Source organism: Schistocerca nitens, chromosome 1 (assembly GCF_023898315.1).
Source record: "Schistocerca nitens isolate TAMUIC-IGC-003100 chromosome 1, iqSchNite1.1, whole genome shotgun sequence".
NCBI lineage: Eukaryota > Metazoa > Arthropoda > Insecta > Orthoptera > Acrididae > Schistocerca > Schistocerca nitens.
This window is the reverse complement of record NC_064614.1, coordinates 430263220-430290049: the sequence shown is the minus strand read 5'-3', so window position 1 is coordinate 430290049 and position 26830 is coordinate 430263220. Positions and strand designations below refer to the sequence as shown.

Below are 26830 nucleotides of genomic sequence, written 5' to 3'. Positions count from 1 at the left end.
TCAGTAGTGTGTTTATATATAAAATGTATTTGACGATGCTTCTGCCTGTTTTATGAGGCTGCATTGAAATGATAATTGTTTGCATATCCAAGCATGTAGCATACTTCACACCAACTTGGCGCTTTTTGCTATTCGTGATATTGCAATTTTTGTTGGCGACAATGCAGATAATGGTTTCAGAGACATCCTGTCTGCGCTGGAGGCAGCGATGTGAATATTGCACACTTGGTGATGAGAATGCAGCGTTGAAGAAGAGCGTCTTTTCCACCAGGCTGTTGTTTTAAAATAATGCTTCGTTAAGCACAACTAGCTACTTTCGAACCTTGCTCATAATCAAGGGCAAAAAAGATGTAGATTCATCATCTTCATACGGAGGGAAGAACAGAAATTGCTGCCGGTAAACCTTTCGTGGTGTAAGATGGTGGTCAACGAAACTCTTTTGTTGGTAAGGTTTTGTCGTGAACTGCGCTGGACATCTTCAGAGGCGGTGCTCCTCCCTGTAGGCCATTATTTAATTCATTATTTATTAGGAGGCTTACTGTGCGCTTCGGTCGATCTGGTGGGATTCACCAAACGATTTTTTAATACATTTGTGAAAATGACAGTAATTTTGCTTAGACATACGGCCAACTGATTACATCAAGTCCGCATTACCTATCATTTGATATTTTACATACTACTTGCCTATGTGATAATTATCTTGTCATTTGTTTCTTTACTGTTGCTGCCACTGGGCTCAGTTGATCTCGAGTTGATCTCAAAGACAGAGCATAGTCTTGCCGACTCAACGGAGGAGTTCTAACATTCTGCGTGGTTTCTGTTGTTTTATGTCGTGTCTCCCTACCACTTTCGTGCAACGACGCTCTGAGCGTGTTTTTTAGGGAATTGACTAGTTTGAACCTGGGACCTGTTGCTGGTAAGGAGACGCCAGACCACGCATGACATGTAGAGTTCAGAAGAGTTCAGTGAGACTAGGGCTGATATAACCAAATACTTAATGATTTCAGCGTCAGCTCCACTGCACTCCCTGTAAAAGAATCTTAATACTAACTAAATTTAGCGGAAGGGGTTCAAGGCTTTCCTATTTTTAGTTAGCTGGTAAAATAACGTCGAAAAAGCAGTTAAGTTTACCATTGGAAATTTTATTCTACTCACAAAACATTGTTTATAAATTGTACTATTGATAAAAGGAAATGTTTTAATACAGGATGATAAAAACCAACTGTGTTCAACTAAAATGTGAACGAATATTCCCTGAATGGGGTTCCAAGTTCTACAATGGATCGAAGGATGACCTATGCCATATCACATCTATAATCTAGGTTTAAATTACGTTTCACAAAAGAGAAAACTATCAAAATGGTCTACAGTGACCCTCAATTATCTTTAATTACTTATCTAACTTGCCGTAAATTACAGTGGCTGATGTGGCTTCTCAATAATTATATAACAGAAAAATCATCCCGTTTCAGATTTTAACTTACGTAGCAAATGTGAATACCATGAGCTTCAATTGACGATCGACACTAGTATTACGTAAAAAGGGGATGTAACAAATGAGACTTCTGCAGTTCTGAGTGAAGCCTTATGCGCTCAAAAATGCGGCATCGCGTGCGTTCATTACCTTGTCGGTGTTCGTAGGGGGCGACGGCCGGCGTAGCTCCGTCCAGCTCGCCCTCTCGGAAGTAACTCTCTCCTAACTTCTCCTTACTACAATTTACCGAAGTTGGTTTAAAAAAAAACTATCTGGCTGTGTTTTCATCTGACCAGTCAGGGTCTCAATGTTAGCCTTAAGCTCCACCTACAAAAATTCTGTCTATCCAATGAGAAACGTTATACTTTTCGTGGTGGGGCAATGTTTTTAAAGTTTGCAACGTAACAGAGACGCGAAAAAGTCCCACGCTAAAACTTGCGGCTGGTGTGGCCCTTTTTGTGTTATCGTAAGATCTATACTGTTCTTCTAGAGGGTTCTAGCTTTTAACATGGGCTGGGGGGTAGTCCTGGTGGTTGTCTGGCGACGTGGGTGTCCGTCCCTTATCGTAGGGCCTTCTAGCTTAACACGGTTCTGCTCTCGGCTTCTGTTCTCGTTTCTCCCCTCGGAACTGCGTCTGTCTCACGGTGGGAAGGTATGACATGCATTTAGGCATTCTTGTGTTAGTCTGTGGTATTCCATTTGCTCACTCGTTACTCGTATTACTTTGATTAATTTAATGTCACGATTTATTCGGAGCTATGTAACATACTACTGGATTTCCTTATCGTGTCAGGGTTTTCATGGAAGGTGTTGGATTTGCCTGACACCTTACAGAGTAACGCCTCTGAAGACGTCCAGTGCAGTTCTGGACGAAACGTTACGAACAGAAGATTTTCGTGGACCACGACCTTATACCCCAAGAAGTTTACCAGCAGCAAGGTCATCTGGTCGTGAAAGCCTTCATTTTATAAGCAACGGAAATCACATGCCACATACAGATAGGTATACCACGGTCGTTAATATTCGCGACCTTGGAATATGGAGCCACACAATTATTTGTAGTTCCACCACATGTGTACTTACTTCAGAGTAGCTAGTAGCTCTTAGTAAAGTACTATTTTAAAATAACAGCCTCGTGGAAACCATGTCATTCTTAAAATGTGTTGGGGCCGTGTTACCCACTCAGAAAAGGTCCAGAGAATGCAGTTGTTTACGCGAGGTGAAGCAACGAACGAGCAAGTGATGGCGAGGGCTTCGTGTTGCAGTGAAGTGGTGGCGCATCCGTCCGACGGTGGAGCCGCTTGTCCTGCTGTTCATGTTCTCCTACGTCGTGACTCAGTGGGTGGCCAGCGGGCTCTTCCTGGAGCGAGTATGCGGCTCCAGAGACCCCAACATGTGCACCAACGAGGACCGCACCTACTCCAGCACGCTTCTCACCTGGAAGGCTATCATCGAAGGAATCGTGCCCGCCACTGTGTCGCTTTTCATCGGCAGTTGGAGCGACAAGTTCGACCGGCGGCCCATCTTTCTCTGGTCCTTTGCTGGTATGTCAAGAGCACGAGTCTCTCACCATTCACCCATGCTTACTGAACAGAAGTCCCTTCACACCAGTACCAACTTCCAGATTTCACTATTGACATACACTGGCACAAAGGAGCCCTATTCTTTATTTCTAGACGTATTCAGTATTTGTTGAGAATTGTGTGAGTGTGATAAAAACGCTGTGCCACTACGACGTATCTCACTATCCAGTATAACGCAATGAACAGCTCGCACATGCCACTCCTCGTCATTCTTCGTGACAGTTGAAATTACCAAGGTCTGCAGGCACCTTTGTTCTATGGCTACAAATGTTTCCAACAATTGCAGAGTGCCACTGTGTAGACAGATGCGAAGGACCTCTACATTTGAAAGACAATACTCGTTCATTTTTAGTAGTTCGTGGTATGAGTGCCACCTCCTTAAAAACTATCCATTCTTATCGTTATTTATGTCTGAAAGAAACTGAAAATCGTAACTAATTGCAGGGAACACAATCGCGTACAGTCTGTTCTCTGGGCTGTCTGCGATTACAGATCTAGCGCCAGAGTGGCTGCTGCTGCCGTCTATAGTGACCACCTTCAGCGGCGGCATGATGAACCTCATGGCTGTTGCCAACATCTACATAGCTGACATTAGCCCTGAGGGGCAGAAGGAGCTCAGGTAAGTGTTCACAGCTTAATTGGTTAAGGCATTCACTAAAAGATTCTTTATTAATGAAGTACTTGCAACTTGAGTTTGATATGTCATGTTTTAGTGGATAACAGTTTAGCAGTACGGAGTAACAATACAAGAAATACTTTAATCTAACGTCAGATTGTGGAATAATAAAGCTCATAATCTATGTTAGTCTTTTTATATGGTAAAATCGTTGCATGACGATCGATTTTTTGGTCAGTCATCTAATGCCAGTACTTAATACAGTATTGGTAGTTAAAATTGGAACACCATGAAGGCTGCAGGTATCAAACGATAAACCTGGATGTATTACTTGGTTGATTATGCATATGATTGTCTCTTTCGGCTACCAGCACGAGCCGGAATGCATCAGCGGTAGGATAGTGGCCGAATTGAGACGTGGTTTGCCGTTCTGTGATACTGCGGCCTGTGTTGGATTTCCACAACTGTCATGCGAATATCGAATCAGTGGGGACAGCTCAGTCACACTTATCACCGTGTACACTGATCAGCCAGAACATTATAAACCCGTCCAGGTCACCTGGCGCGGAGTGACTGCTAATAAGACACACGCATGGTGAATATAGCATCAGTGAGCTTGCTGTCGGTGTATGAATGAGGAAGGTGCGTGTTCTGTCTGACTTTGACCGAGGGCACACTGTAATGGTCCGGATATTTGACAAGAGTATTTCGGAAACTGCACGGCTTTTCGTGTGTTCGAGGAGTGCTGTGGTGAGTGTCTTCAACACGTGGAGAAACCAAAGTGAAACTACGTCCAGACGCCGTGGGGTTGGGCGGCCATCCCTCATTACAGATGTCGGACGTCGTAGGCGGGACAGGGTAGTAAAACAGGACAGACGGCGAACTGTGACGGAACTAACATCAGACTTTAATGCTGGGCAGAGGACAACACACAGTGCACAGAACACTCCTAATGATGGGCCTCCGCAGCCGACGGCCCACGCATGTGCCAGTGTTAACACCACCACATCAGAAACTACGACTGAAATGGGCACGTGACCATCAGCACTGGATGTTGGCGCCCTGGCAGAGCGTTGCATCGTCTGCTGAATCCCGATACCCTCTTCATCGTGTCGATGGGAGGAGGCGGATTCGTCGTCTTCTGGGGGAACAGCTCCTTGACACCTGTACTGAGGGCTGGATACAAGCTGGCGGAGGCTCCATTATGCTCTGGGGAACATTCACGTGCGCATCCATGGGTCTTGTGGAGCTGGTGAAAGGCACCGTGACGTCCAAGGAGTATCGTACACTGGTTGCAGACCACGTACACCCCTTCATGACGATCATGTTTCCTGAAGGCAGTGGCATTTTTCAACAAGATAGTGCGCCATGTCACACGGCCAGGAGTGTGACAGTGGTTCGAGAAACACAGTGTCGAGTTGCAGATGATGTGCTCCCCAGCTCGCCAGAACTGAACCTGATCGAATGTGATTGATCGTGGCGTCGTCAGAGCTCATGCCCCCCCCCCCCCCCCCCGCCCCCGGAATTTACGAGAATTGAATTAGGTGACTTGCGTGTGAAGATGTGGTGCCAACTCCTTCCAGTGACCTATCAAGATGTTCAAATGTGTGCGAAATCTTACGGGACTTAACTGCTAAGGTCATTAGTCCCTAAGCTTACACACTACTTAACCTAAATTATCCGAAGGACAAACACACGCATACCCATGCCCGAGGGAGGACTCGAACCTCCGCCGGGACCAGCCGCACAGTCCATGACTGCAGCGCCTCAGACCGCTCGGCTAATCCCGCATCCCCGTATTCAATAAGAGTATCACCTTGTAACGTCTTAGACCGCTCGGCTAGACCTATCAAGGCTTAGTTGATTCCAGGCCACGACGCTTCGCTGTTATCTGTGCCAAAGGTGGACAAGGTAGGTGGTCATAATATTCTGGCTGAACAGATGTTCTCAGTGGTTCCATGTTACTAGTGCCCACGAGGGCAGCCATTATTCGCTGTGCCGTGCAGGACTGTACAGCCACGTGACGTACCTCGAGTCAGGAAATGGGCTTGTTTGTAGTAAGACAGACAACGAGACAACGTCTAGAACACTACGGGCTGCCAACATGGTGACCATTGTTGTGGCTCCCCTTGACTATGCAACAGAAAGAGGCAATCAGCGACAAGAATGTGACACCGGAGTGACACCATGTTGTCTCTTTAGACGAGTATAGGTTATGTGTAACGCATCACAGTGGGCGTATCCATGCTCCCAGACTCCGAGGAGGAGAGACGTTGCCAGTAAGTATTTGTCACAGTCATGGAGGTCCAACAGTTGGCATGATGGTATGGTGCTACATTTTGAACACAAGACGATAGCCTCTATTTCACATAACTAGCAATTTCGACCATAGCTGTGCTCTGTCTTCGAGATCAACTGAAGGGCTTATTTCAATAGTGGTACAAGTCCATTTTTGCTCATATTGAGATACAGAGTCCTAAAGTTATGTGAGCGCTGAAAAATCTGCATTTGAGATACCAGAAATATTCAAGCATATGGCTTCTTGCTGGAGATGAACCTTTCTTTGTTGCTTTGGCTCATTAATTTAAGAAACATTATAGACAGAAAAGTGGATGCAATGGACTTGTATCACTATTGAAATAAGTCCTTCAACTGAGCCCAGTGGCAGCAACGGTAAATAAACAAATGACAAGATAATTATCACATAGGCAACTAGTATGTAAAATATCAAATGATGGGTAATACGGACTTGATGTAATCAGGTGGCCGTATGTCTAAGCAAAATTGCTGTCATTTCCACAAATGTATTACAAAATCATTTGGTGAATCTCACCAGATCGACCAAAGTGCACAGTAAGCTCGCTGATAAATAATGCATTAAATAATGGCATACAGGGAGGCCCCTGATAAATAATGCATTAAATAATGGCTAATGTGTCCAGTAACACACACATATAGGCAAAATTAAGTATTATTCTAATTAAATATAAACCAATGCGTGAAGCAAGCGTAACAAGCACTGAAAGTGTTAAACAGTATTGTGATAAAATACTGGATGTCAACTATCAAGCCTATTGAGCAAGAGCTAAGCTCAGTCACTATTATAACGAAATCAATTAAAGACTGGAAAGCACTGAATAAACACTATTCTTATAAAATAAAGGGCACTATATAATACGCCAGGCAGGTAGTTCATAGTTCACCTTAACATTAAGTACCTTAAACACTATTTAATAAAAAACGAGACATTTTAAAGAAGGCTAGGCAATCACGGCATAAGCAAAAAATAGTTAAACTACAGGATGATATGACAGATAGCACGTCTTCAGCACACAAACAAGCTGCTCAGAAACGCGGCGAGCAGACAGCAAAATTTTAAATCTAATACACGTTCGTCACAAATCGCGAATATGTGTCCAGAAAATCTGCCGAACACGGCCGAGTATCAAAATACAAATGAGCACCTTTAGCTCACAACGGTGATACGAGGAATTTAAAAAAATACGAAATAGGCTCGAAAGGAACCAGGCTGTGGTAGCTCACACATAGGTTACTAAAAAAAATTAGTGTCATTACAAAAAGGCTTCACCATATAGTCCACAATATGCTCTCGCAATCTTTCCCGGGCAGGCTCGATTCCTTTAACTGTCAAGTAGCTGACAGTTAAACTCCAACCGACGTGGTGGCTCCAATAACACTCCTAAGGCCAGGCCGTAGCTTTCCAGCCCACACGTCTTTGATAAAACTGCTCACTGCTGCCAGAAAGTTGCTTCCTCATAGCTAACCAAGCACGCTGTTATATCCGCGCCCGTCGCAGCTTACGCGACCTCTAGCGGACAGCCGTCCTCTCCTCTCCCAGTAACGGACCAGAGACAAACGTAGGGGAGATGTAATCGTCAGTAGAGAATGTTAAATCAAACACCTTTAAGCCGTCTAAATTTCCAAATTGTTTTTTGTTGAGCTATCAGTTTCGGTGACATATTACGCCATCTTCAGGCCCCCTGACCGACGTGCAGGAAGATTTCCATCTCTGGCCCAGTCAAAATAGGGGCCAGCGTTCAGTGGCTGGTATCTGTAGGTTTTTGAGACAGCAGTCATTTCAGACATGACCTGCCGACTGCCGCTGTCTCAAAAATCTACGTATACCACTCACTGAATGCTGGCCACTATTTTGACTGGACCAGAGGTAGGGATCTTCCTACACGTCGGTTAGGGGGCCGGAAGACGGCGTAATATATCGCCGAAACTGGTAGCCCAATAAAATAACAATCTGAAATTTAGACGGCTGAGAGGCGTTTCATTTGACATTCTATACTGAACAGCCGAAATCCCGCAACCATCTGTGAAAAGATGGACGTACAGCGGCTAATCGGTAATAGGTTGCCAAAGATGTACGAGCAACGGCACAAAGATCTTGCTTCCATTATCAACTTTAACGACAGAAATGGCTCTCTGGTGCTTTTACCTAGGTCGACAAATCCTGCAAAGGTGTTCTGATTTTTCTTAAGTCTTGCATCCATTATCAACTGCAACGTCAGAACTGCCTCTCTGGTGCATTTACCTTTCCCACAGCCAAACGGATCAACTTCTAAAGACCCTCAATTTTCTCTTCCATTCTTCTGTATATTATTACTGTTGGTAATAAATTGAACGCCCTATTTAATTGAACGCCCTATTTAATTGAACGCCCTATTAAATTGAACGCCTAATAGTTTTCACACTTTATTGCTTTAATTATCTTTGAGACTGTGTGGATTATATTTCCCGAATGTCTGACAATATGTCTGCAGTCAGTCTCATAGACTCTGCACAACAACTGCAACAGACTTTCACTTGTGTAAGGGACAGCACGATGTGGTAACAGGTAACCAAGACCGTTCATAATGGTAGACAGGGCAACAGGTATCAAGAATTAGTTCCTCACCCGTCGTGGAAACATAAGGCACTGAAAATAATGAGAGGATTTATTCGGCGCCCCAGCGGCGCGTGCTGCCCCCGAGCATCAGCACTTGTTTGGCTCAGCACGCAGCAGCGGCAGACGGTCACTGGCACGAAGACGCCAGCCAGTCTTGGCAGTTACAGAAGATGCAAAGTCAGCAATCTGGCGGCACAGAACCGTGTTAGACTTGCTGACGCCAAGCACACAGTGGCAGAAAATTCCAGTATAGACTGGTCACGGCTTTAGGTGCAATTTCAGCGACAGCCGGCATCTCACAGTGCTGTGCAGGAGACACTAAAGTGTGGACTCTGGGTGGTTTCAGTTCAGCTGTCGCCAGCATCAGGTCTAGACGCGGTCATCAGAGGCATCATCTAGTTCTAGTGGATATGAGGTGACTCACCTTGGGTCTATGACTAGCGACGAGTACTTCGCTGTGTAAGCTCCGCTTGGTGACAGAAGCTTCATGGCTGCGGCAGGTGGTATTTGAGGCCACTTTACCCAACTTGTTATGGCAGGACATTGCTTTTGTAGACGTCTACCACAGAAGCAGAACAGCGCCACGCCCTGGTATGCCGTAATCAATGTCACCACTGCAGCGTTCCGGCCCTTGTTGCATGCTATGTTGAAAATTTTCCTGTCCTGGCAACAAGTTGCAGGACCTGGTCTAAGGCAACTGAGCTCACTCCTGTACCAGAACAGAGGTTTTTGTCATGGGAAATGTGGTAGGTAGCCTTCTGGCTTGCCTGGCCGCAAATAACGAATACTGATTTGGAAAAGTAGTAGTTCAACACGTGTCACAACTCCCAATTGCTTCAGAAATTCTGAATGAATGGTATTTATGCTTTCCACATTATTTTACCACAAGCTCTCAAAAGATCTGTTATACTCTGCTTTTAGTGTTGTGTCATCCCTCTGCCACATAAACTCCGATTTCTTATTCTGTGACGCCATCGGACAGTTCCTCCCCCGTCGTAAATATCTTCGGTATACTCTTTCTATCTGCTTACTCTCTCCTCTGCAGTTAACAATAGAACCTCTCTTGCACACTCAATGTTGACGTCCATGTCTTCAGTTTCACCGAAGGTTGTTATTACTTTTATTCCGAGAATCATTTCTTTTTCGATTCCTTCACATTTTGCTTTCAGTCACTTTGCTTTATCTTTCCTGCACTTCCTGTTTATTAGCTCCTAAGTGATTTACATTTCTGTGTTCCTGACTTTACCGGAGCAGTTTTTAATTTCTTCGTTCTTCGACAATTGAAGTAATTCTGTTATCCGAGGTTTCTTCACAATTTCCTTTGTCTTATTTATGTCTCCAACTTCTGTGTTTGTCCTTTTTAGAAATGTCCTTTTCTCTGCTGTAGTATTCATAATCGCCCTCTACCGAACCCTTATTTCACTGTACCTATGTCTGCCTTCTACAGAGCTCATATTCTTCTGTAACTCCTGTCTTCTGTTTCCTCTCCTACTACAGCGTTCCAGTCCGGTATGATTATTATATTTTCCTCTACCTGTACATATCGAATTACCCATTCATAGTCCGCAAACACTTTCTCTACATCTTTAGTTTCTACTTGTGACGTGCACACGAATACGTGAACTATTGTTGTCGATGATGGTCTGCTGTCGATCGTGATGAGAACTCTTCACTGTAGCTACTCTCTAACTGCCTTCCTATTCATGACCAATCTACTCCCAATACATCAATTTCTGCTACTGTTGAAATTACCCTGTATCCCTCTGCCCAGATATCCTTATCTTTTTTTCCCTTTCGCTTCACTGACACGCACTATCTGCAAATTTAGACTTTGCATTTCATTATACGTATTTTCTAGCTCCCCTAACACGTTCAGACTTGTGACATTACACGTTCTGAATCTTACAATGTCACCCTTCCGTCGGTTTTCAATCTTTTTCTCATTATCACCTGCCCTTTGATAATCCCCTCCTGGAGGTCCGAATGTGGGACTAATCCGCAATGTTTTGCCAAAGGAGAGATTGTCATGATGCTTTTCATTTACAAGCTACATTTCCTGTCGATACACATTATGTGTCTTTAATTCAGTGGCTTCCATTACCTTCTGTATCCTTATACCTAGACCTCTAATACACGGAAAACATCGGCTCATGGCTTCTGAAAAGAAACATATTCAAAATAAAAGAAGAAAAATGATTGAGAAATAATGAGTGTACTCAACTCCTCCGGAAACTAATTGTTCGAAGTAGGGACACATATCAGTGATCATTGCTGGAGTAGAACAAGGAAAGATACAGTATCGTGAATTGAGTTTTAAATGACATATTAATCTAATGGTCAAATAAAATGCTTCCGTTACCGGTCAGGTTCAGAGTCGTTGCAGAGGAGCAGATACGTTTCTTGACGGCGGACCATGATGACACACTGATGGGGAAAAACCGCATCATCAAAAAATAGTTAATATAGAATAATGAAATTACTGGAATACATTTGTCTAGGTAATATATTTAAGGGATTAACGTTGCAAGATCACAGATTAATGCAAGCGCGAAATAAGGCATTGAAAATGTGAAATGCTTGTACATTAATAACCGGTGTAAATGCCAGAATGTTCAGTACAAGCATACAAACGCCGATGCACTGTGTTGCACAGGTGTCGGATGTCAGTTTGTGGGATGGAGTTCCATGCCTCTTGCACTTGTTCGGTGAATGCAGGGACGTTTAATACTGTTTGTGGATGACGCTAATGTTGTCGTTCTATGATATTCCATATGTTCTCCTCGATGGTGAATGTTCATCAGAGGTGAGGGTATCATCTGTAGTGCCTCAGTAGGTAGTGTGGTAGGTCCGCTATTGTTTTCTATCTACAAATGGTTCAAATGGCTCTGAGCACTATGGGACTTAACTGCTGAGGTCATTAGTCCCCTAGAACTTAAAACTACTTAAACCTAACTAACCTAAAGACATCACACACATCCATGCCCGAGGCATAGCAATGTGCGGTTGTTTGTTGGTGTTGCTGTGGTGTACGGGAGGGTGTCGTCGTTGAGTGACTGTAGGAGGATACAAGATGACTTGGACAGGATTTGTGATTAGTGTAAAGAATGGCAGCTAACTCTAAATATAGATAAATGTAAATTAATGCAGATGAATAGGAAAAAGAATCCTGTAATGTCTGAATACTCCATTAGTAGTGTAGCGCTTGACACAGACACGTCGATTAAATATTTGGGCGTAACATTGCAGAGCGATATGAAGTGGGACCAGCATGTAATGGCAGTTGTGGGGAAGGTGGATAGTCCGGTTCATTGGTAGAATTTTGGGAAGATGTGGTTCATCTGTAAAGGAGACCGCTTATAAAACACTAATACGGCCTATTCTTGAGTACTGCTCGAGCGTTTGGGATCCCTATCAGGTCGGATTGAGGGAGGATATAGAAGCAATTCAGAGGCGGGCTGCTAGATTTGTTACTGGTAGGTTTGATCATCACGCGAGTGTTACGGAAATGCTTCAGGAACTCGGGTGGGAGCCTCTAGAGGAAAGGAGGCGTTCTTTTCGTGAATCGCTACTGAGGAAATTTAGAGAACCAGCATTTGAGGCTGACTGCAGTACAGATGTACTGCCACCAACTTATATTTCGCGGAAAGCCCACCAAGATAAGATAAGAGAGATTAGTGCTCGTACAGAGGCATATAGGCAGTCATTTTTCCCTCGTTCTGTTTGGGAGTGGAACAGGGAGAGAAGATGCTAGTTGTGGTACGAGGTACACTCCGCCACGCACCGTATGGTGGATTACGGAGTGTGTATGTAGATGTGGATATGTTCTCACTGGAGAGAGATTTGGTGACCGAGCAGGTCAGGGCAATATGTCTACATTCTATAGAGCAAGTTGAGTTACAACAGCCCTATGTGGGCGAGCGTTATAGTGTTGGAAACACCCCTGGAATGCTGTTCATGAATGGCAGCATGACAGGTCGAATCGCCAGATTGATGTACAATTTTGCATTCAGTGTGCGTGGGATAGCTACGAGCATGCTCCTGTGCCGTCATACGAAATCGCAACGCAGACCATACCTTCAGGTGTAGATGCAGTGTGTGCAGCACGCAGACAGGTTGGGTGCAGGCCCTCAACTGGCCACCTTCTAGACAACACACGACCATCACTGGCACCGAGACAAAAGCGTCTTTCATTAGAAAACACAAAAGTCCTCCGCCCTGCCCTCCAATGAGCTCTGGCATAATACCACTGAAATCGCTAAAGGCGGTGGCTTGGGGACAGTGGAATGCACGATTCAGGGCTTCTGGTTCAGAGCTGCCCTTGGAGTAACCGATCTCTGACAGATGCTGTGTCACTGTAATACCAACTATTTCTCAAGTTGCCGCTGCAGATGCAATATCATGCAACAGAAACTTACACCGAACACTATGGTCTTCCCTGTCGGTAGTGTCACGTGGTCGTCCGGAGACCGGTCTTCTTGAGACCGTACGTTCTCGCGACCACCACTGCCAGCAATCGTGTACAGTGGCTACATTTCTGCCAAGTCTTCCTGTAGTATCGCAGAAGGAAAGTAAAGCTTCTCTTAGCCCTATTACACGATCTCGTTCAAACTCAGCGAGGAACTAATAACAGCGTCTTTGTCGCCTTAAATGCAGTCTTGACCAACATTAACCCACAAAATCCAGTTACAAAGGTACCTAACGCTCAAGAGCGTTACAGCATGTATTTAAAGCAAACCTCATTTGCATCCTCAGAGTGGCGCCACTAACGCCACTCTTATGCAACTGACGCAAAATCTTTCAGATGTAGAAACACGTATACCAACTTACGTTTATGTCGCACAACTCCCTGTTGGTATTGCGATATTTTTCCGTCAGTATATGAAATATAATGATACAAAATATTTTGCATTTGAAAAAGAAAAAAGGCGCTGATCAGACTTCGTGACAAGAAATTTAGTTTGCAACATTCGATATTTTTCATGTAGAGTGTAAATCTGCAGAAATAGCGGGCGGATGGCGGGCAAATCGACAAGTCACCAAACCAGTCGCTTCTCAGCGAAATTAAAACTGAAGCGCAAAGAATTTCTGGACTTTGCATTGGCAAAAGGATCTCAAGTGATTACTATAAAATCAACATTTATATTTATATGACTATGGAGTGAAATGAAATGTGTGCCGGCCGGTGTGGCCGTGCGGTTAAAGGCGCTTCAGTCTGGAACCGCGTGACCGCTACGGTCGCAGGTTCGATTCCTGCCTCGGGCATGGATGTGTGTGATGTCCTTCGGTTAGTTAGGTTTAAGTAGTTCTAAGTTCTAGGAGACTGATGACCACAGAAGTTAAGTCCCATAGTGCTCAGAGCCATTTGAACCATTTTTTTGAAATGTGTGTATGGCATTATTGGCCGGGATACCCCACCTGGGATATTCGGCTGCCTGGTGAAAGTCTTTTTATTCGACGCCACTTAGGCGACTTGCGCGTCGATGATGATGAAATGATGGTGAGGACAACACACACACACACACACATCCAGCTCCCAGCGGGGAAAATTCCCGAATCGGCCGGGAATCGAACCCAGGGCCCCGTGATAGTCACCAAAGCTAACCATGGGATCACGAGCTGCTGACTTGTATAGCTATTATGGTTATTATTTGAAATAACATAGTACAAAAGAGCATCCCTAAATTTTGCTAGACAGAAGAAGATGACTAAAAGTTAAGAGGCGTTCCGTGCCTCAATTCATTGTAAAGTTGAGAATCGAAAATTACCCAACGATGCCTGTAGAATAGCTGCAACGGTAATCTACAATTTTATCTTTGCAATCTAAGAACAAATTAATCAGTTACACTTCGAGAGACTGGCACGGCCCCAGTCGCCAGCAGCCACTGAGGCTCTGGCATAACGATGAAGCACCATGAATTGACGTACCCACTCCTGTCTTCTAATCTCATGTAGACTCGCTACCCAGCCGGGTTAAAGTCATTGTTGCTGCTAGATATGGCATCTCTGGATACGAAATATCGAGCTCTTCTTCTTCATGTGCCGTCTCCTCTAAGAAGGTTGGCTGTCATCATGGCAATTTCTGATCTTGATTTGGCCGATCTAAGGAGTTCTGACGTTGAACAGTTGTACCAATTTTTTAGATTGTCAATCCAGGATGTCCGTCTTCTACCCCTCGTTCTCTTCCCACAAATTTTCCCTTCTAGTATTATTCGCAATATTTTGTAATTTACTCCCCTAATAACATGGCCTAAATATTGTAGCTTCCTTACTTTAATAGTTTTAATTAATTCTTTTTCCTTTCCCATTCTTCTTAGGACATCTTGATTAGTAATCCTCGACACCCAACTAATTCTAAGTATTCTTCTATATGCCCACAGTTCAAAAGCTTCTAAACTGTTCATGTCCTTCTTTTTCAATGTCCACGCTTCCATTCCGTATAATAATTTTGAGAATACATAGCATCTTAGCAACCTCATTTTTGTGTTAAAACAAATGTCTCTCGAACAGAATGCATTTTTCATCTTATTAAAGATACTTCTGGCCTGTCCTATTCTCGATTTAATTTCTTCTGAGCTTTCAATCTCCTCATTTACAATTGTTCCGAGATATTTAAATTTACGTACTTGATCGACTCTTTCCCTATTGCTTGTAAGATTTTCTTGTTGGTGTGTTTTAGATATCACCATGAACTTAGTCTTGCTTACCATTAAATCACTTACAAACTTAATCATATACTCAGTCTGCTGTACTGCATATGCACAATAAGTAAATTTTTTGTTATTTACTATTCTTCCTCCTATTGCCATTTTAATGGCCAGCTCTGTTTTACGAGTAGCGTTTAATACTAATGCAATATTTTTTTCTCGGCCAATTTCGATTAAAAAATGTGAAAATTTGTTGGAAATCGTGGAATATTCCAGCTTCAGCCCCTATAGTTTCATGAAGTTATGATAGGTGGCGACCCTAAACGTAATCTTCAAAGCTGGCGTCTGTAACGGAGGTGCGTTCCCAGCACAGAGCTGTCATTGAGTTTCTTTTGGCGGAAAACTAGAGAATCGCAGATATTCATAGGCACTCGAAGAATGTTTACGGAGGCCTGACAGTGAATAAAAGCACGGTTACTCGATGGGTGAGGCGTCTGTCTTCACCGCAACAAGACCTCCCGCGTGCCGGTCCACTGCACTCGGCTGTGACTCCTGTAGTGTTGAAACTTGCAGACTCTCTCATTCGACGTCACTGTCAGATCTCAACCAAATACCTCGCTGCACAACTGGACGTCTCGTCCACCAGTGTGTGCCCGCTGGGTTCCTCGTCGCATAACAGGAGACGATGAAGAGCAACGAAAGACCATCCGTACGGGATTGATTGCGCGATGCGAGGCTGATCGTGACAATTTTTGTCGTTCATTCATCGCTGGTCTGGGGCAAATACATCAACGCTAAATCATATGGAGCGACTCCAGAACATAATAACACTGCAACGTCTGCTCCGAAGAGTCACACTGTCAAAACGCACTAAAAAAAAAAAAAGAAACCTGTTTCCATTGCTCCATCGTAAAACGTGACAGCACGCAGCTGATCGCTGATCGTAGAAATCACCACTCAATAGTAAACGGCTCTGAGCACTATGGGACTTAACTTCTAAGGTCATCAGTCCCCTAGAACTTAGAACTACTTAAACCTAACTAACCTAACGACATCACACACATCCATGCCCGAGGCTGGATTCGAACCTGCGACCGTAGCGGCCGCGCGGTTCCAAACTGAAGCGCCTAGAACCGCTCGGCCACCAGCGGCCGGCGAGCGACAGAATATCCAAGCCCCTAAGACTCTAAATAAACTATATTAAATATTATTCAATTTAGTTAAAAGTCAATATACTGCCCTTTGTTATTAAAAACAAGATTGTGTAAAAATCTCAGCTTTCTAGCTGGCATATGATCAGAGTTAAAGAAAATTACCTAAAACATCCCAAACCGACACTTGCAAGATTAAAATCAGTTACAATTGATAACAGTTTATCTTTTAGTATCATGTGGAATCATTACTGAAGCTCACAGCACGTTAGGTCAATTTGTTTAGAGTTTCATAATTAAGAACGTTAACTATTTGGCATTTTTTCGTAATATAAAATTCAGGAAAGATCAGGAAAGATCAGGATTTATTTAATGTGTTGTTGTGTGACTAAATGAGAATGAGTGAGAGTGTGTATGTGGGACATACTAAAATATTCAATATTATCTCATGTTACACCATTACGTAACTGTGTCGTGGGAAAGTTGTGTTTTACCCACAATGCTGATGACGTATGTCTACGTGTACTTGCTTTTGTAAGGAGGCAGCCAGAATAGCCGTTTACAGAGTAATAAGGTTCTAAATTTATTTCAAGTTTAGTTTTCCTTTCGTTTGGTTTTGTTTAACATTATATTAGTATTTGCACATTGAAATGACATAAATGCAACTGGGAATTGTGATTGCCGTAGGACAGTTTTGGCGCGAGAATAATCTCGAAGGATAGTTCTGATTGACTGATCATTTTAATCAACCAATCAGAGTTAAGCAGTTCCCGCGCACTGCTCAGTAGTTGTACTGGGAGTGAAGCAGACTGAACAGGAGTCGCTTGCTAACTATCGGACGTGTAGGTCATGTTGGACGTGTCCGTCTATATTATGAGTAAAATGCAGTTGCATTTACGGACAGATTGTGAAACTCTGAGCTTTGTGAAGTGATCTGTTGGATTGATAAAACGTGTGAACTTTCGGTCTTTGTAGAATTCCGCGTGGTATGTTTCATACCCGTTTATGGAATAGGTGGCGAGCAGTTTATTTACTAGAAATCCACTAAAAAGGACCGAATGTGAAACTCGTATATTGTAGCAGAGTAATGACTGTAGATCGCGTAATAATTCGGGTCGGTCTTTAGTGCATCTCTGACTGCCTTGAGTGTGTACTGAGTTGTGTGAACTGTGAGCTGATGACAGTTATATTATTAGTTAATTAAATACTGGATGATGGCAAGTGTTTATTTTGAATCTCAAAAAATAAAAGAACTCGTTTGCAGAAGTTTGAAATGTTTCTAAGGAGATGAAGAAATCGCCCTCCACCCGAAATTTGTTATAAGGTATTACAGGATAGCTTGCTACCAGAGTTTACGTGGACTTTACGGTGTTTTTCTTGCACGCTGCTTTTAACATCGTCTGGACAGTATCTACGTATGCAGAGAAACGGGCTGGTGATCAAACGCCGTACTGAGGTAGGTGGAACTTTGGTAGTACACCGTACGACGAGAGACAGTGATCAAACAAGTACGCCACCTCAATAAACCCGCCTCGCCGCACCATTGATCAAAACCCTTCCTTCTTCTCTTGCCGACAAACCTCTTGTCAATAAAATTGGTGAGCTTTTACCATAATATATTTTCGTCTTAGTCCTTCGCTGAACTCCCTGCACCATCCTTCAACTGTCTCACTCTCTGCGTTATTAACATTAAGCACTGATATTAAATCTCTTATAGGGGCGAGATATAAATCATATAAATCACAATGAAATCACATACGTATGTAACAGACACTGGTGAAAATCACACAAAATGCAAAAAAAATACGTAACGTAAAGAAAAACAAGACAGAAATTAAAATAAAAAAACAATACAGAGTCACACACACAAGTGACGTGTTCAGGATTAATAAATTTAGCCAACAGACTTTTTTTTTTAAACTGACGACTCGTGTCATCACTGTGGCAGTTATACGTAATGTATAAATATTTGTAATGCCAGCGCTAACGTTTACGATCAGGTTAACTTGGACTTAATGTGATCAGGATCCACAGCAATAGTAATGGTGAGACCATCTGATACATCTGAAGACCAGAAGACCCATTACTTTTAATGTACGAGTGTGTTCCATAAGTAATGCGATACACTTATTTTCTCGGCAAATTTCGATTGAAAAAATGTGGAATTTGTTGTGGAACATCGTGGAATATTCCCGCTTCAGCCCCTGAGGTTTCATGGTACTTCGACAGATGGCGGCGCTTTACGTAGCCTTCAAAAATGGCGTCTGTAACAGAGGCGCGTTCCAAGCTTAGAACTGTCCTTGAGCTTCTTTTGGCGGAAAACTAGAGAATGACAGATATTCATAGGAACCTGCAGAATGTCTAGGAGACCTAGCAATGAATAAAATCACGGCTAGTCTTTGGGTGAGGCGTCTGTCATTATCGCAACAAGGTCGCGCAAACCTGTCCTGTCTCCCGCGTGCCGGGCGGTCGTACACAGCTGTCTCTCCCTCGAAGCTGGAACGTGCGGACACTCTCTTTACGAGGTGATCGACGGACCACAATCAACCACCTCGCCGATCAACTGTACGTCTCCGCTGATACTGATGACACATTCGTTCGTCAGTTGGAGACTCAAGGGTGTGTATCCGCTTGGTTCCTCGCCATCTAACAGAAGACCATAACGAGCTACCATCTGTTTGGCCGAATAAAGGATGCTGTGGAAGTTATTGATGCAGCAAGATGTTGGCTCCGCAGTCGACCAGTATAGTGGTATTATGTGGGATACAAGCCCTTCCAGTAATGTGGCGTAAGGCCGTCGTATTGAACAGAGATCATGTTTAAATAGGGTTTTGTAGCCAAAAGAGTGAGGGATAGTATGGTGTATTGGAATCCTGAATAAAACCAACATGCTTTCAGAAAAATGTGTGTTGCATTACTTATTGAATACGTCTTGTAGTAGTGTCCCACATCTCAAGAGCAAAGCTCTCCTGACACCCTGAAACTGCTGCTTGCAGACTAGGACTGCTGGACGTGTCGCAGTATTTGGCTGTGATGCTGGGGTCAGGGCTGTCCACACCGCTGTTCCTGAGCCTCAACTACGAAGGCGTGTACCAACTGGCTGCCGGTCTCATGGTGCTGTGTCTGCTGTACTCCATCTTCCTGCTGCCAGAGACCACTGCGCGCTACACACCACCACAAGACGTGAGTTGGTAACCTGTTTTACGCGCACCACTGAACAAGGAGAGCTGTAACATATTTATCATAAACTAATGTTAACGTGTCTCGTGTGCTTAGGGGAGCTGCAGCTGCTGCAAGGGGATCTTCCACCCCCAGCTGGTGCGCGACGCTCTCAAGACGTCCCTGATGAAGCGGCCACACCACGGACGCACAGCCATCCTAATCGTCATCTTCGTGGCCGTCACTAGCGTCCTTATCTCCCAAGGTATGTCCACGTTCACGCACTGACCTACGAAAAAACGCTACGAGCTTACTTTTGTTAATAGTCTTTTTTTTTTTTTTTTTTTTTTTTTTTTTTTTTTGTTAAGAGTCGTACATGTTCTAGTAGAGAATAAAATCGGAGTGAAACATCACATTGTCTTCACACTTGATATTTTCTGGTATATTCAAGCACAATTCAGCAAGTCTGCTCCAGAACTATCTCGGTATTTAAAGTTGTTGGACTGCTATACACACCGACGGAAAAAAATCGCAACACCAATACATTATTAACGTAGAGTAAGGAAATTACAGAAATACATTTGTCTTGGTAACATATTTAAGTAATTAACATTGCATGATCACAGATTAATGCAAGAGCGAGATAATTCATTGCAAATGTGAAATTCCGGTACGCAAATAACCGTCAGACTGTTGTACGTGTGCGATATGTCAGTTTGTGGACTGGAGTTCCATGCCTGTGCACTTGGTCGGTCAATACAGCGACGGTTAACGCTGTTCGTGGATAACGCTGGAGATGTCATTCGATTATATCCCATATTTACTCGATTGGAGACGGATCTGGTGATCGAGTGGATCAAGCCAACATATCGACACTCTATAGAGCATATTGGGTTACAACAGCCGCATGTGGGAGAGCGTTATCCTTTTGCAAAACACCGCCTGGAATACTGTTCATGAATGGCAGCACGACAGGTCGAATCACCACTCTGCCATACAGTTTTGCAGTCAGGGTCCGTGGGATAACCACGAGAGTGCTCCTGCTATCATCGCGCCCCAGTCAGGTGAAGGGTCAGAGTGTCTATGACGCAGACAGATAAGTCGCAGGCTCTCAAATGGCCTCCTTCTAACCAACACGCAACCATCACTGGGACCGAGGTAGATCCAGCTTTCATCAGAAAACACAATAGACCTCCACCCTGCCCTCCGATGAGCTCTCGCTTGACACCACCGATTTTTAACAGTTCGTTACGTCAGTGTGGTGCCAACTGCTACTCGAATTGGTGCTGCAGATGTAGTACGATGCGCCAGAGCCATACACCAAAAACGATGGTATTCCTTCTCTGAAGTGCACGCGACTGTCCAGAGCCCGGTCTTCTTGCAACTGTACACTCTCGTGACCATCACTGTCAGCAGTCGTGTACAGTGGCTACACTCCTGCCAAGTGTCTACAATATTACGGAAGGAGCATCCAGCTCCTCGTAGGCCAATTACACGACCTTGTTCAGACTCAGTGAGGTGTTGAAAATTGCGTCTTTGTCGCCTTAAAAGCATTCTCGACTAAAATCAATTCGTTACGTCCAATCTCAAAGGTAACTAACTCTCACGTCTGGTACAACGTGTTTTTAAAGCCTCCTCATAGTGGCGCTACTAACTCCACTCCTATGTGACTGGTGCAGAATTTGATAAGACATTATCTTTCAGATGTAGAAACAATCCTTCCAACTTTCGTTTATGATGCACAACTTCCTCTTGGTGCTCCGATTTTTTTTCTGTGAGTGTATTTAAGATGAACTCTCTACATAGATTTCGCGGGATCACAAAGCTACTCTGGAAAACAGGAACGAAGTTCACTGCATATATTATTTTGTACGCAGTGAACAGAATGTAGTCGATAAAAAGTAAGGATACAGTTTCGATCTAATGAGGCGTATATATATAACAAGAAGAAATCCAGATGATAAAAGGGTATTCATTGGACAGATATATTATACTAGAACTGACATGTGATTACATTTTCACGCAATTTGGGTGCATAGATCCTGAGAAATCAATACCCAGAACAACCATCTCTGGCCGTAATAACGGCCTTGATACGCCTGGGCATTGAGTCAAACAGAGCTTGGATGGCGTGTACAGGTACAGCTGCCCATGCAGCTTCAACACGTTATCACAGTTCATCAAGAATAGTGACTGGCGTATTGTGATGCGCCAGTTGCCCGGCCACCATTGACCAGACGTTTTCAGTTGGTGAGAGATCTGGAGAATGTACTGGCCAGGGCAGCAGTCGAACATTTTCTGTTTCCAGAAAGGCCCGTACAGGACCTGCAACATGCGGTCGTGCATTATCCTGCTGAAATATAGGGTTTCGCAGGGATCGAATGAAGGGTGGAGCCACGGGTCGTAACAAGCTGAAATGTAACGTCCACTGTTCAAAGTGCCGTAAATGCGAGGAAGAGGTGACCGAGACGTGTAACCGATGGCACCCTATACCATCACGCCGGGTGATAAGCCAGTATGGCGATGACGAATATACGCTTCCAGAGTGCGTTCACCGCGATGTCACCAAACACGGATGCGACCATCATGATGCTGTAAACAGAACCTGGATTCATACAAAAATGACGTTTTGCCAGGTTCGTCGTCGAGTACACCATCGCAGGCGCTGCTGTCTGTGATGCAGCGTCAAGTATAACCGCAGCCATGGTCTCCGAGCTGATAGTCCATGCTGCTGCAAACGTCGTCTAAGTGTTCATGCAGATGGTTGTTGTCTTGCAAACGTCCCCATCTGTTGACTCAGGAATCGAGACATGGCTGCACGATCCGTTACAGCCATGCGGATAAAATGCCTGTCATCTCGACTGCTAGTGATACGAGGCCGTTGGGATCCAGCACAGCGTTCCGTATTACCCTCCTGAACCCACCGATTCCATATTCTGTTAACAGTCATTGGATCTCGACCAACGCGAACAGCAGTTTCGCGATACGATAAACCGCAATCGCGATAGGTTACAATCCGACCTTTATCAAAGTCGGAAACGTGATGGTACGCATTTTTTCTCCTTACACGAGGCATCACAACAACGTTATATGGGAAACGATATAGAAACCGAAAATATATATATATATATATATATATATATATATATATATATATATATATATATGAGTATATAAAATGGAATTCCTCGTATCAACGTCCTTTACGTACTCTCTGCTTCTATAGGAGCTTGTCTGTGTTATTTTTTAAACTTGGTATGATGAAGTCAAAGATAATTTTATTCCTTGTCCTCAATTTTTAATGCAGCGCAACAGCTGCTTACCGAAGCAGAAAGTAATGTATTCTGAATGTCATGTCGAAGAATGAAGTAATTTCTCTCACTACATGTGTGCTGGTCCCTCGTTCCCACTTGACAGGTACTTTTCATGTGATGCTTAGCATCCATTCATTTTCAGATACCTGACCCTTGTGTGTAGCTTCCCATTAGTAGAGAAGATAGAGGAGATGACTGAATTACAACCAGTAGTTGTTTCATTGTACTAGGTAGTTTTATGAACAGCGCTTATCAATTGTTCAGATGATATTCAGTGAGCAAATGATATCGAATGCAAAAGGTATTACATTCATCCGCAGAAACGATATAGAAACCGAAACTACAGAAGAGTTTTTTATTTCAATTCGTACTTGGACCAGTATCTGGAAATACTCAACGTGCAATGCTGTGTTCCGCATTTCTAGGAGAAGGTGTTGTCTACTACCAATTCGTGAACGCCAAGTTCCAGTGGACGATGGAGGACAACCTGCTGTTCAGATTCTTCAGCAATGGCACCACTGCTGCAGGTGAGGCTCAGCACATTAGTTCTGCTTCCTGTCACGTCCCAAAGTATTCGACGTCATTTTAGGGCTCAATGCACAGATTTAACACTGAAACAGCTGAAGATGCAAAGAGATAGATAATAAATATTTATTCAACAGGACTGATCAGAAATTAGCTTTTTCTTTCAACGCGCTTAATGCTACCCTAAGTACAGCGGCAAGTGAGTATCCAGTAAAACCATTTAGATTAGGTTTCCAATATGTGCTGCGGTGTTGGTGACCTATACATAAGTTTATATGTCCCTTCGTTAGAAATTTTCTCCGGTTTTGCTTTTCCTTAAGGAGCTTTCTTTTGTCGAGTTTAAAATACTGTCATTAAAAATGTTCAATTGTAGAACAGACTGTTTTTCAGTAAGACTGTAAATATTCGGCTTTCTTAGATTTTATGGTTTGTTTAGAAATATCGTGCAGAGGTTTCCGAATACAGTTGTACCAGAATAAGTACTACGAGAGTAATGTTTACTAAAATCCGCACATTGCTGTGATGGATCGCGAAATGAGTTACTGTTCCGAGACAAGGCGTTCCATCGTTGCAGGAACCTTGGTGGGCGTCATGGTGTTCGTGCGGTGGCTCAAGTTGGGCGACGGCTGGATAGCCTTCATCACTTTCTCCTGCAAGATCTCTGCAGCCGTAATCCACGCCATATCACCGGAGTCGTGGTACATGTTTCTGGGTATGTCAGCTATCCTGCGAATTTTTATTTTGTGTTCGCTGAGTTATGTCCTTATTATCAGTTATGACTATCCCTACTCCAACTCTATGTTATAATACCGAGTATATTCAGAGAAAACATCGAGCAACTGTATTCATCGTCAATTCCTCCACTCCTCCTCCATTCTGACACTATCGTTCTCCTCTCAATGAAATGTGTTCTGATTTGTTTGTAGGCGGAGCTATCAGTTGCTTCGGAGCCTTGATCTGGGTTCTGGTAAGAGCGATGCTGACGAGGCTGGTGGCCAAGGACGAGATAGGTGAGTGCAGTTCCCTTTATAACAGCAGTTTTACGATTTATTAGCTAAATTGGATGTGATCATGAGGAAAAGAAAAAAATATAAAGTAAGTGGCAACATTCTATAAGTCGGAGGTTTGAATGTCAGAACCGGAATGTAATAAGGGAGGTATTGCATCAGAAAATGGAAATATGAAGGCTGCAACGTAGATCTATTAGGGCTTACACGAAACCCCTTGAGTGCGAGGTCGCAAGCTCAATCTTCAGTTAGGCCAATTAGAAAATGTTGTGTTAACAATTATGACAGAAAAATATTAACTGCTAATGACTCAGAATGTGCGTCAGGAGGACGACAGGAAATGTCTGGGAGGTGCAGAGATCAACCATCTATGGGCTGTTTGTATTACACTTCACAAAATGGACATCTGCGACATTCAAGAAATGTTCAAAACAAACCATTAACTTGCTCCATGAACACCAAATGAAAAATGGCGCGCCACAGTGATCTCAGAGGTTCGCACCATCAAGATCGAAGGCGAATTCCTTGGGAGTTACAAACTGCACAGGACGTTCAGCTAGGTATCCACTCTTAAAGAAATCATATTCGTGTAAGCAGTGATGAGAGCGGGTGGAATGTGATGGCATGAAACCGAATGCGAAACCGTCTGTCGTGGAACTTATCGTGAAACTGACTATCCTTTAACGCCTAGCTGCAGATAGCGCGATAATACGTTTTGTGGTCACGAGTAATATAAACATCCAGTTGCTGAACATGTCCAGTGGTTCCCCGTTGTATGAACAGCAATGTCACATATTTATTAGAAGGGATAGTTTCCTCTAAAGGAGTATGATGTTTACGGGTATAAGCACCATGAATCAAGCAAAACAAGTTACCAGCTGTTGGCCAAAAGCAGTCCTCATACCATAGCTGTAGTTTTCTCACGCCCATTTTCCCACTCTTGCTTGATGAGATGTAAATATTCAGTAGTGCCCTTGCAAGATCACACACACGAGAAAGAATCGTAGGGAGCAAAGCACCACCAACTTCTCACAGAACAATAAATAACTTTCCAGTCCATTTGCCATCCAAATCAACAGTCGCCATAAGGCATTGATGTTAGTTGACATTGATACAGTACTCTTGGTACTCTAATTTCCAAGTTTCCCTTCATATGCATTTCCTCTTGAAATCCAGATTGGTGGAGTTGGAAACAAATTCCTTTGCTTATCTGATCTACAAATTGTCGGGTCGATTCCACAGTATACTGTACATCGTCAAGATGACACTTGGTTTGAAATTTCATTACCTTACGTTTTCCAATTTTGTAACGCTGTTTGAAGTTATGCAACCATCCATTGCTTCCCTTGAAATAGCTGTAATCTATGCCGCACGCAAAGTGCTTTGGATACAGTAGTAGTAGGTCACTATCATGCGCGTCCTGTAAATTGTATCGAGCATCCTTGAAATGCGGAAACGCCAGTTTTTGTAACAAGTACGTCTTGACCTCCCTTGAATATCAGTAGTTTTTCTTATGTATTACACGGTCATACTGCTACGGACTTAATCGAAATCTATTCATAATTGTTTTCTTTTTTTTCTTTACTATGCTGCGGATGATCTTCCATGTATGTAATTATGCTTAGTAAGCCACTTTGGACAACAATTATCCTTTACCACGTTTCATTGGAGACGAGATTTGTGGCTCCCTGTCCGAGAAGGATGGTGAACTACATGACTACATGATTTGTTTCAATATTAATTTCCCTTGTTAAGCACGCGTCGTCATCATTGTACTCCACGTGTACATTGTCCTCACAGTCGAGCGTATACGACATCACAATTCCACTGACACCTCTTCCGGAAACACTGATATTTCATTTGCCTCTTCTTTCTCACTCTTCAAAATTCGTTGGGTTCCTTTCTGACGATATGGCAACTGTTGTTGTAGAAATAATGCAATGTTTGCTTTGTTTATCGTTGCATTGCTCTGCTTTATATCAACACCACTAGCCCTGTAGCACTGTTCTGAGTTACTCATCGAATAAACAGTTGAACTATGCTCCGTAGCCTCATGCTGTGCTCACAATTGGATATCTCCAGTCCCAAACCCTATCGCCATTAGCAGCCAATATTGTGGGTTGCCTGGTAGACAATACGTGGGGCGTCGAATGCCGTAAACATCATTGGCCTTTTGCGGCCTCGCACTCAAGGAGTTCCTTGTTAGTGAATTGAAATGGAAGGAGGATGAGGGTATCTGCTAAAAAATAAAAAAATAAATAAAAATTGGTAATGTCAATCACGTCAGGAAATGGCGTAAAGGGAGTAAGATCCACTATGGCTACTAGGGTAGGGCAAGATGTGAGTGACACTGAACAGTTCAGAGATAGGATTATTCTCAACAGAAGCTAAATCCATTGAAAGAGAACAATTACAGTTCAGTTACAACTGCCAATACCACAA

The 26830-nt window shown here is 43.4% G+C and overlaps 1 protein-coding gene across 2 annotated transcripts in view; it reads left to right on the top strand.

Moving 5' to 3' along the window:
* The window catches only part of LOC126250926 (proton-coupled folate transporter-like), a 111747-nt gene that overhangs the window by 54239 nt on the left and 30678 nt on the right, over positions 1 to 26830 (top strand). Inside the window, exons 3-9 of one of the 2 annotated variants that reach the window (XM_049951598.1) lie at positions 2740 to 3018; positions 3502 to 3676; positions 19380 to 19566; positions 19660 to 19807; positions 23282 to 23383; positions 23956 to 24093; positions 24308 to 24391. In XM_049951598.1, the coding sequence (XP_049807555.1) occupies positions 2740 to 3018; positions 3502 to 3676; positions 19380 to 19566; positions 19660 to 19807; positions 23282 to 23383; positions 23956 to 24093; positions 24308 to 24391 (1113 nt within the window). The remainder of the gene's footprint in view (positions 1 to 2739; positions 3019 to 3501; positions 3677 to 19379; positions 19567 to 19659; positions 19808 to 23281; positions 23384 to 23955; positions 24094 to 24307; positions 24392 to 26830) is intronic. The other variant, XM_049951599.1, reaches the window with a different exon arrangement.